Below are 22339 nucleotides of genomic sequence, written 5' to 3'. Positions count from 1 at the left end.
CACTAGTTTGTTATAATTATTAATACAAAGATCGAACACTCAGAAAAGTCGTTGAAAGACCAAGTACAAAGACACGACGCAAGCACATAGAAGAATTCGTGAGGTCCGTTGATTCGTTCCGTGGCTTAGTTGGTATAGCGTCTGGCACGGTATGCAAGAAGACGTCGGTTCGAATCCGACCGGATCGAAGGAATTTTTTCTGAGTGTTTTTTCTGAGTGTTCAATCTTTGTATTAATAATTATACCAAATCATCTTTATTTTTTTATTATTAAACTTTACGGGCCCTTTTGGGGTGAGTACTGTGCATTGCGTTATTTAGTTTTATATGGAGAGTCTTAGAATAATTGTGCTTTTACAGCCTTCCTTTTCCTCTTTTATCGTCTCATACAATGAATCTCGTGGGCCGAACCGTCTGCGTTCTCATTTCTCTTAAGCTAGGCCACAATTTTTTTATGATTTTCAAAACAGACAGCTGTTAACACTCAGTATCTTTGTCGTTGGCAGAAAAAACAACTTACGAAAGATCATTTCATAGTCCATTCTTAGACGGGCTTTTGGCGATTCACTTTTGATGAATGCAGTAAATATTTGTTTTGATTTATGTAGTTTTTAAGTTTATTGTGTATTATGATACCTAGTGGCGGAGCGAAGAACTCATGCGCCCGATGGTAAGCGACACGCCTGTCCATAACAGTAGCAGTGTCGCTCAGAACTTTAAACCGCAAAGATCTGAGAGACAATGCGCCCTTCTACGTCTCGCTGGGACATAAGTTGCCAAGTCCCGAAATAGAGACAAAATTTCATTTAATTTGTTTGAAAACTATTTTGCCATATCGTTACTGTGACAACTGCGCTCCGATTGGCCAACCCGAATTCGGAACAATTGACGGGTGTCGTCAATGGGTGTCGTCAATTGTTTCACTTCAAATCGACCAGTTAACTTGAGCCTTTGCTATAATGGGCGAAAATTGCACCGATGAAATTTGATTCCGTTTTGCTGTTTTTTCCCCACACCACCGAATGGAACAACACGGCATTGTTAGAGATACTATCTTTATTACAATAAATACAGAATATTTTTGGAATATACGGAGACGTACACAGATCAGTTGTTAGCGCTGTACTATTTCAGTGCAAACGATAGTTGATATTTATAAGTGATATATAACTGATGAGTTACCAGGAATGTGTAGCCCTTATTTCGTCTCTATTTCTGGTTATGTACTCGATGCTGTAATTTCACCAGTAGCCTTACCCTACAAAACTAGAGCGCAGAAATACTCACTGCTGCTTGGCGGCATAAATTGCAAGCTGACACCAGATTGTTCTTTCCTCGACGAACTCTTTCTCAAGAAGCTCTACTACTACTATTTATAAGTACTGTAACGAGGGGTATAGCTCAAATGCATTGCGAGAGGTACTTTTATGAATATAAAATGGAATAATCCTTAAAAATATACTTTATTTCACTTTTTTACATGTTTTGGATTACAAATCAATAATCTTAATGTCAAGATCTTCCATTCTTTTCTTTTAGTTCTTTTTCAAAGCATTCTAATTATGAATCTATTCACTCAGCCAGTGTTTCTACTCATAGAGTACAGCCTAGTCTACAGTACTATACATGATTTATATTTGTCGTCTTACAAACAATGTTCAAATTCTGCAGTAAAGATATTAAAAGGTTTGTTGACACCTTTTCCTGTCGCACAGTCGACAAATGAAACTTTCTTCCAGCGCAAGCATTCCCTTATGACGTAGAGTCCTTTTAACAAGGCCTCAAAAGATATCTTGCGGCCTCCTTCGTCGTCATCCCACCTTTTTATCAACCTCTTCCCTGGATCGTGGCCATTTACTTTTAAAATTTTGAAACGTTCTCGAGTTCCTTTTCCTTCGTTATTTTTACAATTGGTTTCTTTTCGTCAAAATTCTCGCAGCGAGAGGACGTGAAGTACGTGGACTATTGACTGTTTAGTAAGGATTGTTTTATATTCTTTGTCCCTTTTTATATCGTTGTATTGTTTTGTTGCAGCCATTCTTTGCTTTTTCTAATAAATTTATGTGGACCGAGCTTTCTCTTTTACTCTAACTAACAGTAGGCTACAATCTTGTAGGCATGCACTGCCCTCCACCTTTACGTTTGGATTCTTTAATTTAACATCGGGTAGAGAGGAATCATCTGTTTATTATATAAAAACAAAAAAGAAAAAGCAAACGTCGTCTCGGACCATCTGTCTGTTCTTTGCAAATATTAAACACTTTTTCAAAGTACAAGAGCGTCCTTTCTCAATATAGATATGATAATTACTCTGTACTGTATGTATATCAACAATACACAAAACTGCAATAAAATCATCGGTATCAATTTCATTCTCGATACGATCTAGTTTCGCCACAGAGCATTAAGCTTGCTCAACTTTTCCCAACAACCAAAACATGGTATTACAAAATATCAATTATTCAACAAAACGCTATATAGATTTTAACCGATAACCCACTTTCAGGAATGTTTTTAAAATGTTGATATTCCATCAGTATTTCGAGAACTTTTGCCACTGTTAAACGCTAAAAATGACCATTCGCGAGAGCACGGTGTGTAGTTTGCTGCAGTCGTTCCCAATTTTTCTAATCCTCGCTCAGAATCACAACAAATGCCTAAAGACTCCGCTGGTTTATAAGCCACCCATGCCGACACCATCTCCTGAGTACTACGAGGCTTTAGAGGCGCTCCTTCAAACTCTGTACCACGATAACAAGTACAACAGTAATCACGACCACGGTTATTACGGTTGTCACGGGGAAACTTACGAGCACAGCAAGAAATGGCCTCAGCAGCATACCACACCGTGCTATAACACTTACGCCTATCCTAGTTCCTCGAATCACTGGTATCAAACGGGATACACGTATCCGAGCCACGGATATTCCAATATAGCACATTATCCGTCGTTTAAGAAAGTAAACATCTATAATACAAGCACTGGTACACATGGATATAAGAGTTATGCTCCGAATCAAGTGTACAATATAATAAATCAAAAGCATAAGGTCGTTTATAAGAAGAAAAACAGAAGAAGGCCGCAGAAGCTGCAAGGTAAGAAAGTTACTGGAATTAAATGCTACAAGCGAAGTTGCGGGGCGCGAGCGGGGCTTGTTGCTGGCCCCGGATCTTTTTCTGCTACACCTGGACCTTGTGCCGCTACTGTCCCCTTTTTTAAACGAAATTGATTGACAAGAACAAACTGACTTCCCGTAGCCGCCACACATTTGTTTGCTAATACTTTGACGCTTATTTTATATTATATTTATTCATTTGAATCAGGCAACAATGACCCATAATATTATATTCCTTAAAAACTAACATACCCGTCTTACTATTATAAAAAAATAAATAACTAATTTACACGAATTGCACTTCTCGATGTGTAGCGCAATCTGTTGTAACGTAACCTGACTCGGAATCGGAACACACACACATACATAAGCTCACGCCCTAGTGCCACAGGAGGGGTAGGCAGAGACTACGGAACACCACTTTATTATTCACAACTCTCGAGCCGCACAGACAACAACTACCATTTTCATACAACTTCTTTTATTCTTGTCACTTCGGATCCCAGCTTTTTTGAGGACATCACTGATCTGGTCAAAGCAAGTCCTTCCGGGACGGCCTATCATATATCATGTCATAAATTCGCATTGGTATCAAAAAATTATTTAAAAAACTAAATTTCAGTAATTGGCAAAAACTATACATTTAAGTAGGCACTTTCGATGTTTGTATGTAATTAAGAGAACAACTTATTCTTTTTTAAATTCTTATTCTTTTATAAGCGACACGCCTGTCCATAACAGTTGCAGTGCCACTCAGAGCTTTAAATCGCAAAGATCTCATCAGATCAAAGAATAGAATAGGTAGGCAATAGTTAATATTTAAACGAATTTAAAAATTACTGTAATAGGAATTTTAATTACATACTTTTTATTTATTGACAAAGGATACGTCATCGGTCAAATAATGACGTCACCGCCCTTCGTATTTACCCGCCAAGCGGACCAAGTCATAGGGATATAAATTTTTCAAAATGACGCATTCTCCGACATAGTCCTTTATGAAATTCCAAGTATGCTCGAAAACAAATTAAATTAATTCGCATGTTAAATTGTTGTAGCGCGTCCCGTACGCCGCTTCCTCTCCCCTAGTCCACATCAACTGCAAAGGTCCTTGCCGGGCACTATGACGCGTGATCTTACCTCGAATAGTTTATATGTACAATGTTGGTCAAGATCGACCACACTTGAACATCGAACGACCGGCAAGCGTGTGCGCAGCCGTTTTTAATTTTTTTTTTAATACAGTTCGTTTTTTATCAGTGTTCTTGCTCAGTTCTAAAGCTCAAGTGTAGTGTCGTCATGGCCCAATTATTGTTTATTTCCACGATTTGTGTGTGTTTAATTGTTGCGAATGCTCAGTTCGGTAAGCTAGTTTAGTAATGCCATCTGGACATGAACTTTCAACATGCATAATCCAATTTTCAAAAAAAACATCAGTTTCTTTTTTTTATTTGCTAGCACGCATTGTGCTTTTCGCTTTCGGTGTGGTTCTCAATATTTATAAGCCTCTCCAAATACATACTATTATTCAAAGGCACAAGATTACAATTCATAAACGAAAATCTGAATTAAATTAATAAAGAGTAGGCCTATAGCAGTTTTTTTTTTGTTAAAAGATCCTATCGATCAAGGTACTGGTGCTTTGTAATCTAAATACATTATTAACATATAAGTTTCTTTCTCTTATCAGATTTATAATGTTTATAAATATGACATAAACCTAGGATTTGTTCTTTACTGCGATTGGTCGAATACTTAACCTCGAACTCAAGAGGTATTTATTCGCAAAGTTAGTTATATAGCATTGACACATTTATTTGTATATATGTCAAGCGTGTGTGATATGCTTTATTTATTAATTTATTAGTACCAAGGATGTCTGCCATTTTTAAGTTATCATAAAATAAAGGTATTTTAATGAGAATACTAATATCCCATGCATTTTAGTCAAATAAACCAAAGTCTTTATAATGACATAACTGATATTTTTGCAAAAAAATTAAAAAGATTCCAGATCCCCTTTAAAAAATCTTACCTGGCAATAAATAAAGGAGATAGAGAAAATTAGCATACTATATAAACCACATACACACATATTGTGAAAAACAATATAGTTAGTAGCAGTAGACCTCCTTGTGAGAGAGTTCGTCCAGAGAACTACTGCCACCTGTCCTATTTCTGCCGCCAAGCAGTAATGTAGCATTACTGTGTTCCGGTTTTGAAGGGCAAGGGTGGTGGTGAAATTACAGGCACATGGAACATGTCAACTTACGTCTCAGGGTGACAGGAGCAGTGGCAATGCCCCTCAGATCTTTGCGATTTAAAGCTCTGAGTGGCACAGCATCTGTCATGGACAGGCGTGTAGCCAACCATCAGGCGCATGAGTTCTTCGTCTCATCACTAGATATTATAAAAAAAATCAAGATACAAATAGACGTTTTCTATTTTCAACTCTTTTAAGTTTTTCCAAAGAGACCGTCAACTTTTCCCCATGAAAGTGTCCAATTGCCTGGTATCAAACTAGGGAATTCCCTGAACCAGAGCAACGGAATTCACTCTAGGGCACTTCCTATAACAAACCAATTTAGACAAATTCATTTCCCATTTGGTCCTGCCGGGAATCGAACCCGGGACCTCCTCATCTAGCGCCCACAGAATAAACCATTGGGACACCGAGGGACATCAACGGATCATCAACATGGCGACCTCTTTTTGATCCAATCTTGGATGTACCTCTGTGTGCCTCTTCCGTCTACTTCCACACTTGGCGATGTTATGTACGACTCATCGTCCTAATAATTGAAGGAGCCATGTGTAAATCGCTGCTTGTCAAGAATAGGTGTCAAACCACAAAGAGTTCCTTTTAGATGAGATTTGTTCAGAAAATGCAAATTTTTTCTATCACATGACAACGTTGAGATAGTCTACGATAACATCAACTTTGTGGGGCACACACGTCTCAGGTTTTTTAAACTATCTTCCTGGTAAATTAGATGCTTATGAGATAGGCCACTATTCTAGAAAGCCATCGATAATGTCAACTTAAAATTTTGTAAAATTAAAAACATGCAACGTGTCTCTGAGTGAGTGTATGCGTGTGCGTGTGAGTGAGTGTCTGTATGTGTTTTGTTCTTTTATAATATCAAGTGTCGCCTGTCCATAACAACTGCATCGCAAAGATCTGAGGAGCAACGCCACTGCGCCTCTCACCCTGAGACATAAGTCGACAAGTCCCATGTGCCTATAACTTCACCAGCACCCTCCTTTGAAAACTGAAACGCAGTCATTATATTACTGCTTCACGACAGAAATAGGTAAGGCGGTATACTTAGGTACTACTCTGGGCGAACTGTCTCACAAGGAACTCTACCGCTGTTGTGCGTCTAAAATACCGCTTTAAAAATTAGCATCATATTTTCTATATGACCATGGAGTATATACAAAAATACGTTTATCATATAAAGCTGAAAACATACTTGCTTGCCTGAGGTATGTTATTGTATTTAGTACATTGTATACATTGAGTGTTTAACATTTTTCACTTTGCAGTTTGCTGGGTCTTAGGGGAATATCGAGTAGTTAAGATAGAATTGCAAATATTTCTTCAGATCTAAAATTGCGTATATAATTTTTTAAACAAACCTAGCTTCCATCTCGACCTGTAAAGAGTCCGTAATATCCCAAAAAATTATTTCATGACTTAAAGGTATGTCAGGAACATCTATAAATAGACCCAACTCGGTGATAGGCAAGGGTGATCTAATGCATTCTACACATTAGGTTACTGCAAAAACAATTGAATAGCTGCTAAAACTTTAAATGAAGTAATCAACATGACGTAATTTCGTAAGTAAGTCCGAATCTGGCAAAGGTAAACCCCCATTCTAATAACATGCTAATAACTTGTATCAGATCTGATACATCCAAACAAATATTTCAATGGAAGCCTAGATTCAAGTAAAATTATTTCTTCAAAATATAAGAGATGTATATTATTTAATTAGGAAATTTTAACTGTATCTAAACACATACCTACATAAACTATGTACCTAGATAAGTTACCGGCTTTATGATAAAAAATTAAATGTTCCAACGACTACCTGAAATTAACTCTTCGCACAGTTTTTCCAGCGTTTTTTTATTTGATGCGCATGAGTCAGTTGAAACGAGTTTGCCTTTATTGCTGGCCATTACTTTGTGAAGTCAAATAATGTGGTTAGAAAAGATGAATAAATTTAAACATCTACTCTAGAATTTGACACCACGTCGTGAGTTTTTAGAACTGTATGATAACTCTAAGAAATTGTATCTTTATAACAATACTGTGCCTTACAATCAATGGTTTCAAACTAGGGACTTCCCTTTACTATTTCTACCACCCAACCAGATTCTATTTAGAAAAATCCAATTGTAGTTGATTAATTTTTAACTCCGTAGTGTTTAATCCAAATAAACCAGTTACAATTCGTTCAGGTTTTTTTTCACTACAAAGAGAAGACTGTTTGGATGTGGACATGCAAAAATTTACAAATAACTTCCTATCATATCTAGAAAAAATCTCGAGAAGACTCACTGGGTTTCTACACTTGAGGCCTGGCGGTAATCCCGAATACGTGTATCCTTTCTACCATCGGCCAATCAGCAACAACGCCCCGTATGACCCATACGGACGACCCTATCAGAACATACCAAACTACTATCCTCGGTATCCATACGAAGATCCATACGCAAGGCCTGTACAGTTTCCGAATTCGAAGCCATATGAAGAAGAGTACAATTATCAAAATCAAGGAGACTACCAGTACCCCTCAGGAGGTAATTGTGTATAATTCGTATCTTTTTGGATGTTTACGTAATTACTAATAAATCATAATCAATTTTGTTATGTATCAGAATACAACCAGGATTCAATAGAAAATCAATACCCACCGTTTGCCAATACGAACACAAATTTGATTAACAACAACAATGAACAAGAAATACCTACGGAAATACTACAACCGAACTATCCCACGAATGAATCAGAAGATGAAAATTATGAAACGACAAAAGCTCCTGAAGTAAATTTTCCTGATTCGGATCAAAATCAAGGATTTCCACCTCTGCCTTCAGGATTCAAACCAAGTGAATTACCAACGTTAAAACCTTTACTAAACGAGAGCCCTGACCCATTTGGCTTAACACAGCCTACATCTGAATTGCCTATGCTGAAACCTATACCGGAGACCGCTATCACTGAATTGCCTATTGTGACACCTGCACCGGAAACCGCCTTCTCAGAATTGCCTATGCTGACGCCAGTACCGGAGACCGCCGTCACTGAATTGCCTATGCTCACACCAGTACCAGAGACGGCCTTGTCGGAACTGCCTATGCTGACACCTGTACCGGAGACAGTCGTCCCTAAATTTACTCCAGACCCTGTTCACCAACCTACAAAGTTACCAGAACTTACACCAGTGCCAGCCTTCGATTCAAGAAACAGCTTCAACTTTGCACCATTCCGTAAATATCTTTTCGCGTTTTAAACAAAAAGAGGAATTGAATAATCTGATTATGGGAAACGTTTTGGCACTTGAATTTTGCTTTGCATGGTGCGTTTGTTGTTTATTTACGGTATCCTACATCATGACTAGCAATATCTAAAAACACATGTCCATATTATACCGCTACTGACATTTTCGTTCTAAAATAACGCTCATCATCATAGAATTGTTAACCTCGTCAAAGGCTTCTTATGGTACGTACGTATAGTCCTTTCATTTATTCTTGTCGATTTTTGTATTTTCCATCAAACAGGAAGCTTCGAAACGAAATAGCATCAACATTTCTCTTCATAGATCCTAATTATTAAGGTCGCGTAGATGTTGTTGACTATTATAAGTAGCTATTATAGCTTCTTGTAGAACCGCAAAGTCCGGTATTAAATGCGTTTCGGATGAGATGTTGCTCAGATCTTGTGGTGCATTTGAAGGTCATCGAAAAACCCTGCCCTTGATAGATTATAACTTAAATCTGTGCGGTAGCTTCAGTTGAGTAACGCATGTTATTAGCAAATGATGTGTAATCAATCGTAGACGAGATGATTTACTAAATACGGGCCGTTAGTTTGTCTTGAAATTTTATTCGTCGACGATAAAAGTAGTTGAACTTCCATTTAAAGCCAGCACGCGTTTAAATAAAAAACCCCAATGTCGCCTATTCAAAGTCACCGAGTCACTTAATACTCTCCTCGTCTGTTAGAAATAAGGTCTCTCTTAGGAATACATACAATCGTCAATAGGTCAACGATACCGAACATAAAATGCGTCTTGTTAAAATGGTTTAATTTTTTATTTTTCTGCCTGATTCTAATAATTAATCGAAAGTTGGTTTCTTATAGTTCAATATCAAGTAAAGCAAATTCTTAGAAATTATATACAACAGCTCAATTATATAATTTATGCAGTCTTAAATTGTTTGATAAAAGTAAGGCAACATCAAAACCGGTTTTTATGTTTATCGTGACCTTACTTTTATAGTTTCCGGTTGGTTCTTGAATTTTAGTTGCTTGATTTAACTAAACAACAGATTAACATAATCCAGTCTTTGTTAAACATTGATAAATGATTAAATACGTAAGAAATAGTGATATACACTAATAATCAAATACAAATCGGCAATTGTTTGGAGCAATACACCAAGCAAATTTAGGACGGAATAACCTCGTGTATTTGAATTACATATGGTGTGTGTCCACATAAAATTAGGCTCGTCAAAATGATTGTGTAAATTACAGACAGTTCATCGGACCGTCACGCTAGACGACCATTTGAACTGGCTTCCGAATCTGTTGTTTTTTAAAATACCTGTGTACAGTGCCTCTATTTTCTCAATGTCCCTCGGCAATCATCGGATTTCCGAATGCCCACGAATATTAATTTCCATGCCCATTAATTATTAGACTTTTTTTGTTACCATGCTGCCACGCAGAGGTCTGATTCGATTGGGTTCGATTCCCGTGCCGGGAGAAATATTTGTTGAAATATTTATCTGTGTGTCCATGGCACACAGGGTTTCCCTAGTGTGGGGCGGTATATTAAGTGTGTGCGTCATATAATAATTGTAAATTTAAACAACGTACTTTATTGTTGTTGTTTTTTTGTTATCCGTGTGAATAGAGCTGTAAAACTGTTTCCATATTTTTAATAACACTTACGTGAATAAGCACTCTGTGGCCGAACGGTTACCATGCCGGACTGCCACGCAGAGGTCCCAGGTTCGATTCCCGGGCCGGGAGAAATATTTGTATGGCCTACATTTATTTCTCTCGTGAGTTTGGGTGTAATTTGTGGTTGTCTATGTGTGTCCATGGCACCCGCGACACAGGGTTTCCCTAGTGTGGGGCTATGTTGAGTGTGTGCGTTATTATTAAAAAAAAAAATAGCAAGTTAACAAAAACATTAAGTAAATATGGTGTACTTTTTTTAAATAAGTAAAAAATGAATATTCTTCCTATTAGTAATAATTTCAATTCTGTCCGTATCTGAACGCATTTCTTCATCTGACATAGTTGTTATGTTAGTACGTTCGACATCGATGTATCACTTTCCGCGCTTATCGAGCTGGTATTGGATTCTTGTACATAATACAAGTACACGCTGTAAATTATCTGTCATGGCAGTGCCCTTAGCGGCTTTAAACCCATTGTATAATAGACAAAAAATGGAACAGCAATTCTATATACTTATAAGTCGATTGAAAGCGTCCGGTCTGTAAAAGTTAAAGGCACATGGGTCTGTTATAGGCAGAGCTGAACAAAGCCCGACGACAACCGAAAGACGAAGTTTGCCCAGAGACATTGCGAAAATAGAAGCACTGTACCTCTTTTCGCGAAATCTACTTTAAAAGGGCGATATATTTTCTATTCTTATGAATTGCTTTCGAACAATAGTACCCTGGAGCTCGCTGATTGCTATTATTAAACAATTCGTAATCTGTGGCCAAAGTTTATCTAAATGAAGACTTGAAGCGAATTGATTTAGTGTACAATTACCATTTATTCTTACTAATTAGTGGCACAAGTATGTATATGTAACTGTTTTTCTTCTAACTTTGAATTCTTCACGTACTTTTACGCTTTTATACCTACTACTCATACTACTGGAACCGCATGCATTGGGCAACATAAAATTACATGTTATAATATCCCATAAATATCATCACTAACTGGAATGATTTGTTGACCAATTTGTATCTACATTTACAACGGCACTATTTTGTAGTGTAGAAATCGCTAAAGTCCTAAACTATTTGACAATATCGTACGACTCATAAGACATTAAGTTTATTACATTGCTGTGCGGAAGTTCTCGATTGTGTATCTCGTTCAATGAATATTGCATGCAACTGCGTTCGTTTATGCATTGCGAGTTTTTCTTGAAAACCAAAGACGATTACAATTCCATTTGCCGCAAAGCGAAAATTACGTTTTTTGTGATATCAACTAACTGGACGAAAAAGTCTTAAGCTTCGTGGTAAGAGACACGCTTACCCTTAACAGTTGCAATGCCACTCAGACATTGACTTACAAATAAATGGACGACGGGTTTAATACAAAAACCACGAAAAAATGTCCCAAGTCAACCTATTAAAACGTAGTGACATGTAAAGGAATATGAAAAAGCTAAAACGTTGAATTTAAATTGTAATGTCATCGCAGTACTGTCTAATTTTGCTTGCTTCGCTGTCAGTCGAACAAACGAAGACTAAAGCGTGAATGACGCTCTGTATACGATTTTAACGCCCTATAAGTTCGGACACTTTTTAGCGCGGACCCGACGTCCATATAATTGTAAGTCAATGCACTCAGAGTATTAAATGGCTCAAAACATCCGACGGTCGCTGCCACGCCCGCCACCCTGATGGCGCATTTACACCAATAGGGCTAACACGACCTGTCGAGCCCTGGCTCGACTTGCGCGAGAGCGACATAACGCGCCTTACAAGTCGACAGCCGACCGCCCGAAGCTACCCGGTGTTAAAACCGTATTTCGCAGCCGAAGTCGGCCAAAGTGACGCTATGGGCGACACGGTCGCCTTCGACAAGTGACAATCGAACAAACAGGTATCAACGTGGCCGCGGCCACGCCCCACCGCGATAAGGATTTTGTAAACGAAAGCGGCAGACTAGACTACTGCAAATGACCCGGTGTGAATGCGCCATGAGACATTAAGTTAACAAGTCCGATGTAGCTGTAATGTCACCGGGTCCATACCCCTCAAAAGCACAAAAACACTACTGCTTGGCGGCAGAAGGCGGTGAAGTCGCAGTACGTCTATGGACGAAAATTTTTCACATGGAGCTCAATGTTCCCACAAATATTCTTAAAGATCCGCTAAGGCTTTCGACTACCCTATACGCGACTCTTCCGTATTCTTTGGCAGTTATTTCAGAAAATTATATTTGTCTTCCAGAGGAAACCTGTCAGACTGTAGACGGTGGCATCGGATCTTGCTTGTCGATTCTTGCTTGCGAGCCCTATGTGAAACTGTTGAATGAGGCCAGAAGCGGTAACAATCCAGGTTTAGTACAAGTGCTGAGGAGAGCACATTGTGGCTTTGAAGGCAACAATCCTAAGGTAAATATTTAATTTCGTTTTAATTTCAAATGCTTTGCGTCGAAGGAAAACATGGAGATGAAACCAATAACCTAAACACTCTAATTAAATGGTGACCCATGCCCTGCAATGGAACGCGAATAGGGGTGATCACTTTTATTGAACTTAGAAGAACCAGACATAAAAAAATTTAATGTACACACGGTCTAAAATTTAGCTTCTTGCCTAAAGTTATTACATAACTTGTTGATTTAGCGGTGCACTATTAAAATCCATAAAAATGGTGCTGTGTTTTTTCAAAAGGTCCGTTATTTTACTTTTTTATTTTAGGTTTAATTTGTAAATAAAAAAATTGTTGGCAATAATTTTTTAATCATTTTTTTAATTTATAAAAGTTTGATTTAATTTTTACATAAAGTTGATTTGTCACCAAACATAAATTATTATTTAAATATAAACGTTAATATTTCAAATTGTCTCTTCTTTTTGTTACTCTAAATATGTGTGTATACGAGAAAAAGCAAAATTCTTACTTTATCGAACACTATGCCAACGTAATTATTGGACCAGTTTCGTTTTTATTTTGTTTATTGCATCTTTTTTTTTTACAAAACTCATTTCTTTGTTTTATTATTCGAATTTTGGAATTTTATTTAAAAAAAAAAAAACAAATTAGCAAACAAATATGACTGTTTACAAAAGTAATAGAAAATTGCCAAAAAATAGAGTTGGTGTAATGTTGATTGGAGGTATCTTGTTGAGTGGAGATAGACAACAATGGTGATTGCGATATTTAGTCGGCCTCTATTTCAGTATTCGGTATTTACTTATTAGCAATCATGCATACACATTTAAATTTACAATACATGTACGCTGTAAGGGTGTATCTAAAAATTAGACATAAGAAATAAACAAAGTAATGTCATTGACTTACAAATAAATGGACGACGGGTCTAATACAAAAACCACGAAAAAAATGTAGTGACATGTCAAGGAATATGAAAAGGCTAAAACGTTGAATTTAAATTGTAATGTCATCGCAGTACTGTCTAATTTTGCTTGCTTCGCTGTCAGTCGAACAAACGAAGACTAAAGCGTGAATGACGCTCTGTATACGATTTTAACGCCCTATAAGTTCGGACACTTTTTAGCGCGGACCCGACGTCCATATAATTGTAAGTCAATGAGTAATGTACAAAAAAAAATTGATCTGAGAAGTTTTTTAACAAAATTATTTACATCTTTTGCACAGGTGTGCTGTCCCAGACCCGGTTTCGCCTCAGAAGTGCCGACCGCACCCCCCACCCCTGCCCCCACTCCAGAACCCGTTCCAGATCCGGCGGCAAAGACCACGGACAATGAAAGTCCCGGTTCAACTTTCTTGCAGCCTCCAGTATGTGGATTCAGCAATGCTTCTTTAGGAAGAGTAGTAGGAGGCGTTGACGCCCGACTTGGTGAGGATGTTCTCTTATTTTTTAGATGGTCGTCAGTGTACCACAGACATGTATCTAAATAGACACCGCAAGTACCGCGATCCGTATGAAAACCAAGCGTTCACTCCGATGACGTCACAAGCGCTAATTAGCGATGGGAGACCTCCTTTGGCACTAAAGCGATTAATTAAATCGAAGACGCGACCGTATCACGTATTTAGAATAATGATTTTTCAAATATTTATTGATTATAGGAAGCTGGGAATTATTTATGTAGTAAAATACCAAAATAAGATAATGAAGTCATTTATTAATACGTATTATGAAAAAAAAGTTATTCCAGAAAACTAAAAAAGGTGCAACGCACTATATAGAATATTTTTATCGCATTTTCTAAGGTCTTAAGAATTATCATCCCATTGTTTCTTAAATCGATCAGAATCGAGAACTGTGTTGCAAGTGAACCTATTTCTGCCGCCAAGCAGTAATGTCAGCATTACTGTGTTCTGGTTTTGAAGGGTAAGGGTGCTGGTGAAATTACAGGCACATGAGACTTGTCAATTTATGTCTCAGGGTGACGGGCGCAGTGGCAGTGCCCCTCAGATCTTTGCGATTTGAAGCTCTGAGTGGCACTGCAACTGTTATGGACAGGCTTGTAGCCTTACCATTAGGCAAACGACCAGTTCGTCCCGTCATTTTGGTATTATAAAAAAAAATCACTAATCGCAAAATTTGAAAATGATTGCATTATTCGAAAGTATCGCTCGTTCGATATTAAAAGCAGCAAGTAAACGCCACAATGTATTACGAATCACGCGGCAAATACTCGTTTGCATATTTGGAAATTCATTCACAACGAAAATAATTGATTTTAAAATAAATTACGCTTATTCTGATTACAAAATTACTGAACTATGGAAGGAAACGTCTTTGTTTATTCATCTATTCATAGCTGTGATGATTTTGCAGTTTCTATTGGCACAATTAGGCTATTTCCGCGCCGGGCGCGTTCTGAAGCGTAGCAGCGGCAACTAGGCTTTACAGCTGGCCACGTGTAGTGGGTACATTTGCGTCGTCTATTTAGACATATCGTCGAGAATAGTGCAATTGCGCGTAACAAGCATTTGATTATGAGTCTCTATTTCGGTAATGTAGTGGCCAAATCACGTCCACGTAGATGTCGTGGCATCCAAATTATCGTGATTTATGGGAATCTATTGTTATCACTCCGTAGACAATATAAATTAATGCTTACTGTGGAATTTGTACGACAATATGTCTATGCCGTATACCGGCAAAATTATTATAAATCATAATGTACCAACTAACCATACAAATTTCCTGGTTTTTAACCAGTACCAGAGCAAAATCCATTTCTCAATCTAATCCTACCAGTCATCAAAGAGATTTTTACTAATAGGGCACCACTGTAAGGAGTTAATCAATTTAGAATGGATTTTAACAACGTCTCAAAAACTTCCGTTCCGAGCATTGACTTACAAATAAATGGACGACGGGTCTAATACAAAAACCACGAAAAAAATGTCCCAAGTCAACCTATTCGAAATTTAAATTGTAATGTCATCGCAGTATCGCGCTGTCAGTAGAACAAATGAAGACTAAAGCGGAGTGTCGCGCTCTGTATACGATTTTAGCACCTTACAAGTGCGGACACTTTTTAGCGCGGACCCGACGTCCATATAATTGTAAGTCAATGGTTCCGAGGTCATTTTTTTTTCATTTTTAGTTAATACATCATGTCGACCAGTGAAAACAAGTCTTCATAATGTAAATGTGTTCTTTTTTTTGCCTGACGGTAAGCCACATGCCTGTCCGTAACAGTTGCAGGGCCAGTCAGAGCATAAATCGCAAATATCTTACGGGCGCTGGTACTGCGCCCGTCGCTCTGAAACATTACTGCTTGGGGCAGAAATAGATAAGGTGGCAGTACTTCTCTGGACTCATTCACAAGAAGCTCTACTGCTAATAAAACTAAAAATTTTCAACTAACGATGAATTCTGTTGAAGGTGACTTCCCGTGGATGGCACTGCTGGGGTACAAGAACCGACAGGGCACTGGATGGAACTGCGGTGGATCACTCATCTCCTCCAAACACGTGCTGACTGCCGCACATTGTATTCATGGCCATGAACAATCGCTGTGAGTACCATTATTCTTATTCCCCATGTCGGACAACCAGAGGCCCCAGGCCTAATTGCTACGCCACGGTGTATCACCATTTATAGATTCATCATCAACATTACAATATGACATAACTTTTAAATAACATTCTGTTAAGAATCCTCGCAGGTAGAAATGATGTTCACAATAAAGGTAAGTACCAATTTACCATAAAGTTTTTTGACGCAATGACACTATGATGATAATTAGTTAAGTGTATAATTATACAGGGTGTCCAACGCCTATGTGACACAGATGGATAATACTTTAAATATTGTAGATAGGATTTTAGTAAACATTATTTTATTTTTAAAAGTAAGTAATAAGTTTTTATTACGCCGATTGAAAGAGGCAATTAGAAGAATTAATAACATATACATATAGTTTCTTTTTTTTTTAACGCACACACCCATAGACCTGCAACTAGAAACCCTATATCGCCGGTGACACGGACACGCACATAGACAACCACAAATCACACCCAAACTCACGAGAGAAGTAAATGTAGGCCGTATAAATATTTCCGGAATCAAACCCGGAGACCTCTGCGTGTTAGAGTTACGTTTAAATTTAAAGAAACATCATGGTATAAAGATGAAACTCGAGGTCATAAAGCGTTCAGAGACACTAACGCTGTAGTAGAGTAAGACAAGCAGTTGTTTATTAACAATGCACGTGACTGCAGTGAAGGCCGCGGTTTTTTCACAAAACACCCGCAGTAAACAGGAAAATATTATATTTGTAAGAATCGTATAAACCTACGAGACACCAGCATTTAAAATCATATGGATATGCAACTTAAATTTTGAGCTCTAGGAAAAACAGATAAAGTCTTTTATAAAAATTTTGAAATAGGTACACTAAACTAGCCTTTGTTTATCTACTTTACGTGTTATAATAATCATTACGGTAAGTTCAAATTGTGCTAAAGTACCGTAATTTATGAAACAGTTATTTGTTATGCAAGGCTGCAAAATTGTTGTTTGTTTTGAAACCTGAGCAAGCGAAGGAAGGTAATATAATATAGATTCCTGAGCGTACCGAGGGTTTCAAGGCACGAGACGCAAAACAACTTTACTGCCGAGCGACCACACAACTTTTCACCTCACTATAGCGAGGAAAATGGTAGATGAAAGAAAAACAGTTGAACAATAAAACAACAGTTTTTTTGAAGAAAAAGTTTATCTTCGGATGCGTTCTGAATTTACACCTCATTAATTTTTATTCTTGCTTGTAATTTTATTTTGTGTGATTAAGTGATTATTGAAATTATTTTAATTCTTTGCATAAATAAGTAATATACGACAAATCGCGTAGTTGAACGGGTCATTATCTTTTTTTTTTCATCGAGAGAAAAAGTTAGGTGCACCACAGCACATGACCACAGTCCATCGTCAAGTTGGAATTTCAAAAACCTTTTTCACGCTATCGTGCAAAACACGCTTTTGAAAGAAAGCTTTTCCGAGCTGAAAGCTAAGAAAAATTAATGAGGTGAAATGAAAAGGAAAAATGAAAAGACATTAATACGAGAAACATAAATAAACTAGCTGTTCCTGACAGCCGTCTGCACAAAGTCTCAAATTGATTTAATTGCAATATATACGCTTCTGTAATAAAATTCCGATTGATAATCAAAATTCGCCATTTACGAGGTTTAAAACTATAGTCAGACAAAAACTTTATACTAAAGGTTAATAATATACAGCTTCCGAGTACTTGGATGACAAAAATCCGTGGTAGCGACCCGTCTAGCTCCTGCAGGTGTCTCCAACTAAGATGTTTAAATTAAAAATCATATAACAAATTAGCACATTCTATAGACAATATCCTTAGGTGTATCCTCTATTTTTATAAGACCGTCATTTAATAGTAAATATCTAAACCTCTTGATCCAGCAAAACAGTTTTTCCCGTTTTAACTGAGGTGACACGCTTCGAAACAGGTGTAAGTTAAAAAAAAAGTAATATTGTACATGAATGACGACAACTTAGCAAATGTTGATTGATCAAAATTGTTCGACCTTTCCATTCTGAATATCGCTTATAATTGTGCGAAGCTGCTTAAAATCTGAATCGGTCGTTAAACTTTTGGACTGAACTTGACGGTTACTTTGAATCTCTGCGAACTCAATCACTAACAAGAACTTGGTAATTCCGGGGTGCTAGGTGGCGAGGTCGCGGGTCGCAGACGCACAATGGTTCGTTTGACCGAGGCTGTCTAGCCGCGATTGATAATCAAAATTCGCCATTTACAATGTTTAAAACTATAGTCAGACAAAAACTTTATACTAAAGGTTAATAATATACAGCTTCCGCGTACTTGGATGACAAAAATCCGTGGTAGCGACCCGTCTAGCTCATGCAGGTGTCTCGATCTAAGATGTTTAAATTAAAAATTGTAATAATAAATGTATTCAAATGTATATTTATTTACAAAAAACAACCTTAAGAACGAGCTATAGAGTTCAAGTGCAAATTTACTATTTACGTGGTCTGTGGTAATTTGCTTACTTTTGAAACAAAGATTATTTGTCATTGAATTTGAACGTTTCTCATCCCCCAAAAGATGGGTTAAGAGCAGCACATTTGCAGCATTATTGCAGATGTCGCCAACAAACTGCTGTTCAGTTTGTTACTTACTTAATTTTGTCTACTTTAATAAATGTAAGATTACATAGTATTAATTGCACCCGCTTACTAAATCAAAGGTACGCCTTTATCCTACGTTTTACTGCCTATATTTACATAATTTTGTGTCATTCCTTAGCCAATCAATGTCGTTATATATTTATGGAACTAAATAACGCGTACATCTTTTTCCGTAATAGTTATTTGCTTTAAACTGCACTTAACTTTTTTGTCATGTACCTATTCTTAAGCTTAACTTTGTAGTTATAACCTCAGATTATAACTATATTGTAATTTTCGTATCAAATACTTGCACTTAATTTGTATTGGCATGACCTTACAGTGACTAAATAAGTCATTGTATTCTGTGCCATCGCATACTTTTTGCATACTAAATGCTTTATCAGTCTAATTTGTAGTAACTAGTATTCAATCAAATCGCCACATCTACTGAATACTAATTAGTACTCGTTCAGGTTTCCCTGAGAAAAATGATTAAGAAACCATAAGGGTTGCTCTTTGTTAATAGATAGTTGTTCGCATTTATTTATCCTTCATTGGCACTAGTATTATAAATGCGAAAGTAACTATGTCTGACCTTTTCGCGCCAATTTCCCACGCAGCTACTTTTAACAGCGATACAAACGTACGTTCGTGAAACGCGCGATTGCATCGCTACACTTGGGGTTTATATGCCATCGCATCGAAGCAATCGTTCGTTTGTATCGATGAAGTCGCGCTTGTGTCGCTGGTTCAAATCGCGCGTGTGTGTAAAGGCAGACGATTAGCGGTTGCATCGCTACTGCATCGCGTTTGCGTCGCATTTGAATCGCTGCTTCAAATCGCGCTTGTGTGTCTAGAAGTCGCCGTGTGTAACCGCACTGTGACGGTGTGACCTACTTACACCGTCAACTCACCTCTTTGTATCGCCTCTCTCCGCTTTTATTTAAATTTTAAATTTGAATTGTTCCATCTTCCTTCACTTTCTCATTTTGTTTTCGTACCACGGTCACTCCCAGCTCGACCGCCACAACAGTCGGAGCTGTTAATAAGCTAATCATGTGTGATAATTTATAAGCCCACAGCCTTCATGTATCTATTTCTGTAATACTGTTTCTCGGCCCATTTTAGGGTGCCTAAGTGCCTTAATAATAAAGTGTAGGGAGTGTTTTATACTGTTGTACCTGTTTTTTTACATTTACCTTTTTATTGTTAAAGCCCTTTCTTAAAACTTTACTTCTTTAATAAATTTTGTGGACCGGAAGTTTCCCATTTCATTGCGGTGAACCTGTTCATGGCTAGTTGGGGTTACAACCCTTTCAGCTCTAAGCCGCTGAACCAAATTTGATGAATCTTGGTATATAGTCATATGGAGCCTAGAGAGAGAGAACCTAAAATTAATCTAAAAGGGGGTGACATAGAGGAAGGAAGGTTATATGGAGAAGCGACAAAATTATGAAAATTAGCATGGTACAGTAAGCTAGTTGACATTTTACATAAGTAACATTTATACAGCTCAACTTAAAGGACATTAATGAAAAGTCATCCGAGACAAGATAGTCAGTGGTATTAAAAATGATTTCGCCACATAGTCCAAAGTATACAGGTGCGTCGATCTATGGGCGTTGTACGAGCTGCGGCCACGGCGTCACCGGCGTAAAATTGGCGTGGTACAGGGTCAAGAGCATGTCAAGCTTTACGCTTAAGACTTAAATTCAACTCTAAGCCGCTTACGATAAGAACGGACCAAAGTACAAAGTGCCAAGCTTGATGGGTTCTTGACTGTACATATTTTTCAGATCTATAAGAAACATTAAGACTGTTTAATCCACCCTTTGTGATAATATTCAACAATTTTTACACTTTAGTGTAAATGTTTTGTAATAACATAATCAAATTATAACAAAACTCGATTTACATAAATATTTACTCGTAAATCGAGTTTGCCTTCGATTGAGTTTTAACCCTGGCGTTTACAAAGCATCGGATTAAAACCCGGGCACTTGCCTATCTCTGGGCATATCCGATCTTTTGATGATGTCAATAAAACCTAAAGTTTATACAGCTCCCGCGTGTTGGATGACAAAAAATCCATCATAGTGACCCGTACAGCACTTTCAGGTTGCGTCTTGTATGATATTTTTGATATTAAACTTAATTAAATTGAAAAATGTCTGTACCGTAAATATAGTACAGGTGGTTCATTTAGTTCAGTTGATATAATATAATCATTGGTGGCTTTTTTCTATCGTGTAATTTTTTTTGACACCGTATACTAATTTCAACACTATCACTGTCGCAACTTTATTTGTAAAGGAAAATATTGTAATAGATATCTATTTACCTATAGCCACTGGCTGGTTGAACATTAATATTACATCTACAACGTAAGACAGATGAATTAACAACATCCTCCATTCTAGAAGTGTATCGAAAATTGCTCGTAAGCTAAAAACCCCTGTATAGATTCTTATAAAATAATTTAAGACACAATGTACTATTTGCTCATGGGAACCTGTCTCGTCATGTACATGAGAAATAAAAATATCAAAACAAAACGATACGCAGTAGGGCTATGCGTAACTTACTCGCACATATTTATTTCTGATTACTGTTGACTTATCTATTATTTAAAGCCTTGAACAAGAGATGTTTATTACAAATCTGCATATATAGTATCTGTAGGTATGCTCATATAACACCATTGTAAATATCATTAACGTATTTTTATGTTTTTACACACACGAACACTAACAGGTAGCCATTTACCTGTTGTTATGTTCAAGTTCGCTACTAAGTTATTTGTATTATTATTATTCTACAGAGTTTGCAAACTGTACGCAATAGGACTTTTGTATATTGATAATAATTATCACGAAAGTTAAAGTGAACTGGTGTTTTGGAAATAATGACACTTACAGTATTACATAGCGTCATTACCGAAACCTAACCTAAACTCCGGTAAAAAAAACCGACCTCAAAAGTCATTCATCCCCTAGTTTGCCACCCTCGGAGGAGGAATATTTTCTTGATATTTAAATGGGACCACATCTGAGGTACCTTCTTTCCGACAAAAAAAGAATCATCAAAATTGGTAACATACAAACAAAAAAACACAGACGACTTGAGAACCTACTTCTTTTTTGAAGTCCGTTAAAAAAGAGCAATAAAGTTGACCTACAAAGTTGAAAGTATAGGAATAGGAGGGTTTAGTTTTATCTCTACGTATTTGGCGCTTTTGGTTTAATGTTCCGAGTCGCTTTTCTTCGAACGTAACACATTTTTAGCCGACTTCAAAAAAAAAGGAGGTTATACGTTCGGCTGTATGTATGTTTGTTTCAATAAGAAAGAAGATATCCATAATATTAACCTTAGAGCTAAGT

The 22339-nt window shown here is 37.2% G+C and overlaps 2 protein-coding genes across 2 annotated transcripts in view; both read left to right on the top strand.

Annotated features, from left to right (window-relative positions):
- The first annotated feature begins 4316 nt into the window (after positions 1-4316).
- LOC113238967 (adhesive plaque matrix protein-like) lies at positions 4317-16312 on the top strand. Its single transcript, XM_026475836.1, has 6 exons — positions 4317-4478; positions 7667-7930; positions 8009-8620; positions 12572-12735; positions 13967-14168; positions 16176-16312. The coding sequence occupies exons 1-6, from the start codon at positions 4415-4417 to the stop codon at positions 16310-16312; spliced, it is 1443 nt and encodes a 480-aa protein (XP_026331621.1). The 5' UTR covers positions 4317-4414.
- A 4219-nt stretch (positions 16313-20531) lies between these two features.
- The window catches only part of LOC113238977, a gene marked incomplete at its 3' end in the record, with an annotated part of 21789 nt that continues 19981 nt past the window's right edge, over positions 20532-22339 (top strand). Inside the window, exon 1 of the mRNA XM_026475845.1 lies at positions 20532-20562. Within this exon, the coding sequence (XP_026331630.1) occupies positions 20532-20562 (31 nt within the window). The remainder of the gene's footprint in view (positions 20563-22339) is intronic.

The sequence above is a fragment of the Hyposmocoma kahamanoa genome, unplaced genomic scaffold, assembly GCF_003589595.1.
Source record: "Hyposmocoma kahamanoa isolate Upper Pololo Valley unplaced genomic scaffold, ASM358959v1 98972, whole genome shotgun sequence".
NCBI lineage: Eukaryota > Metazoa > Arthropoda > Insecta > Lepidoptera > Cosmopterigidae > Hyposmocoma > Hyposmocoma kahamanoa.
The sequence above is the reverse complement of the archived record's forward strand: the minus strand, read 5'-3'. Positions and strand labels throughout refer to the sequence as shown.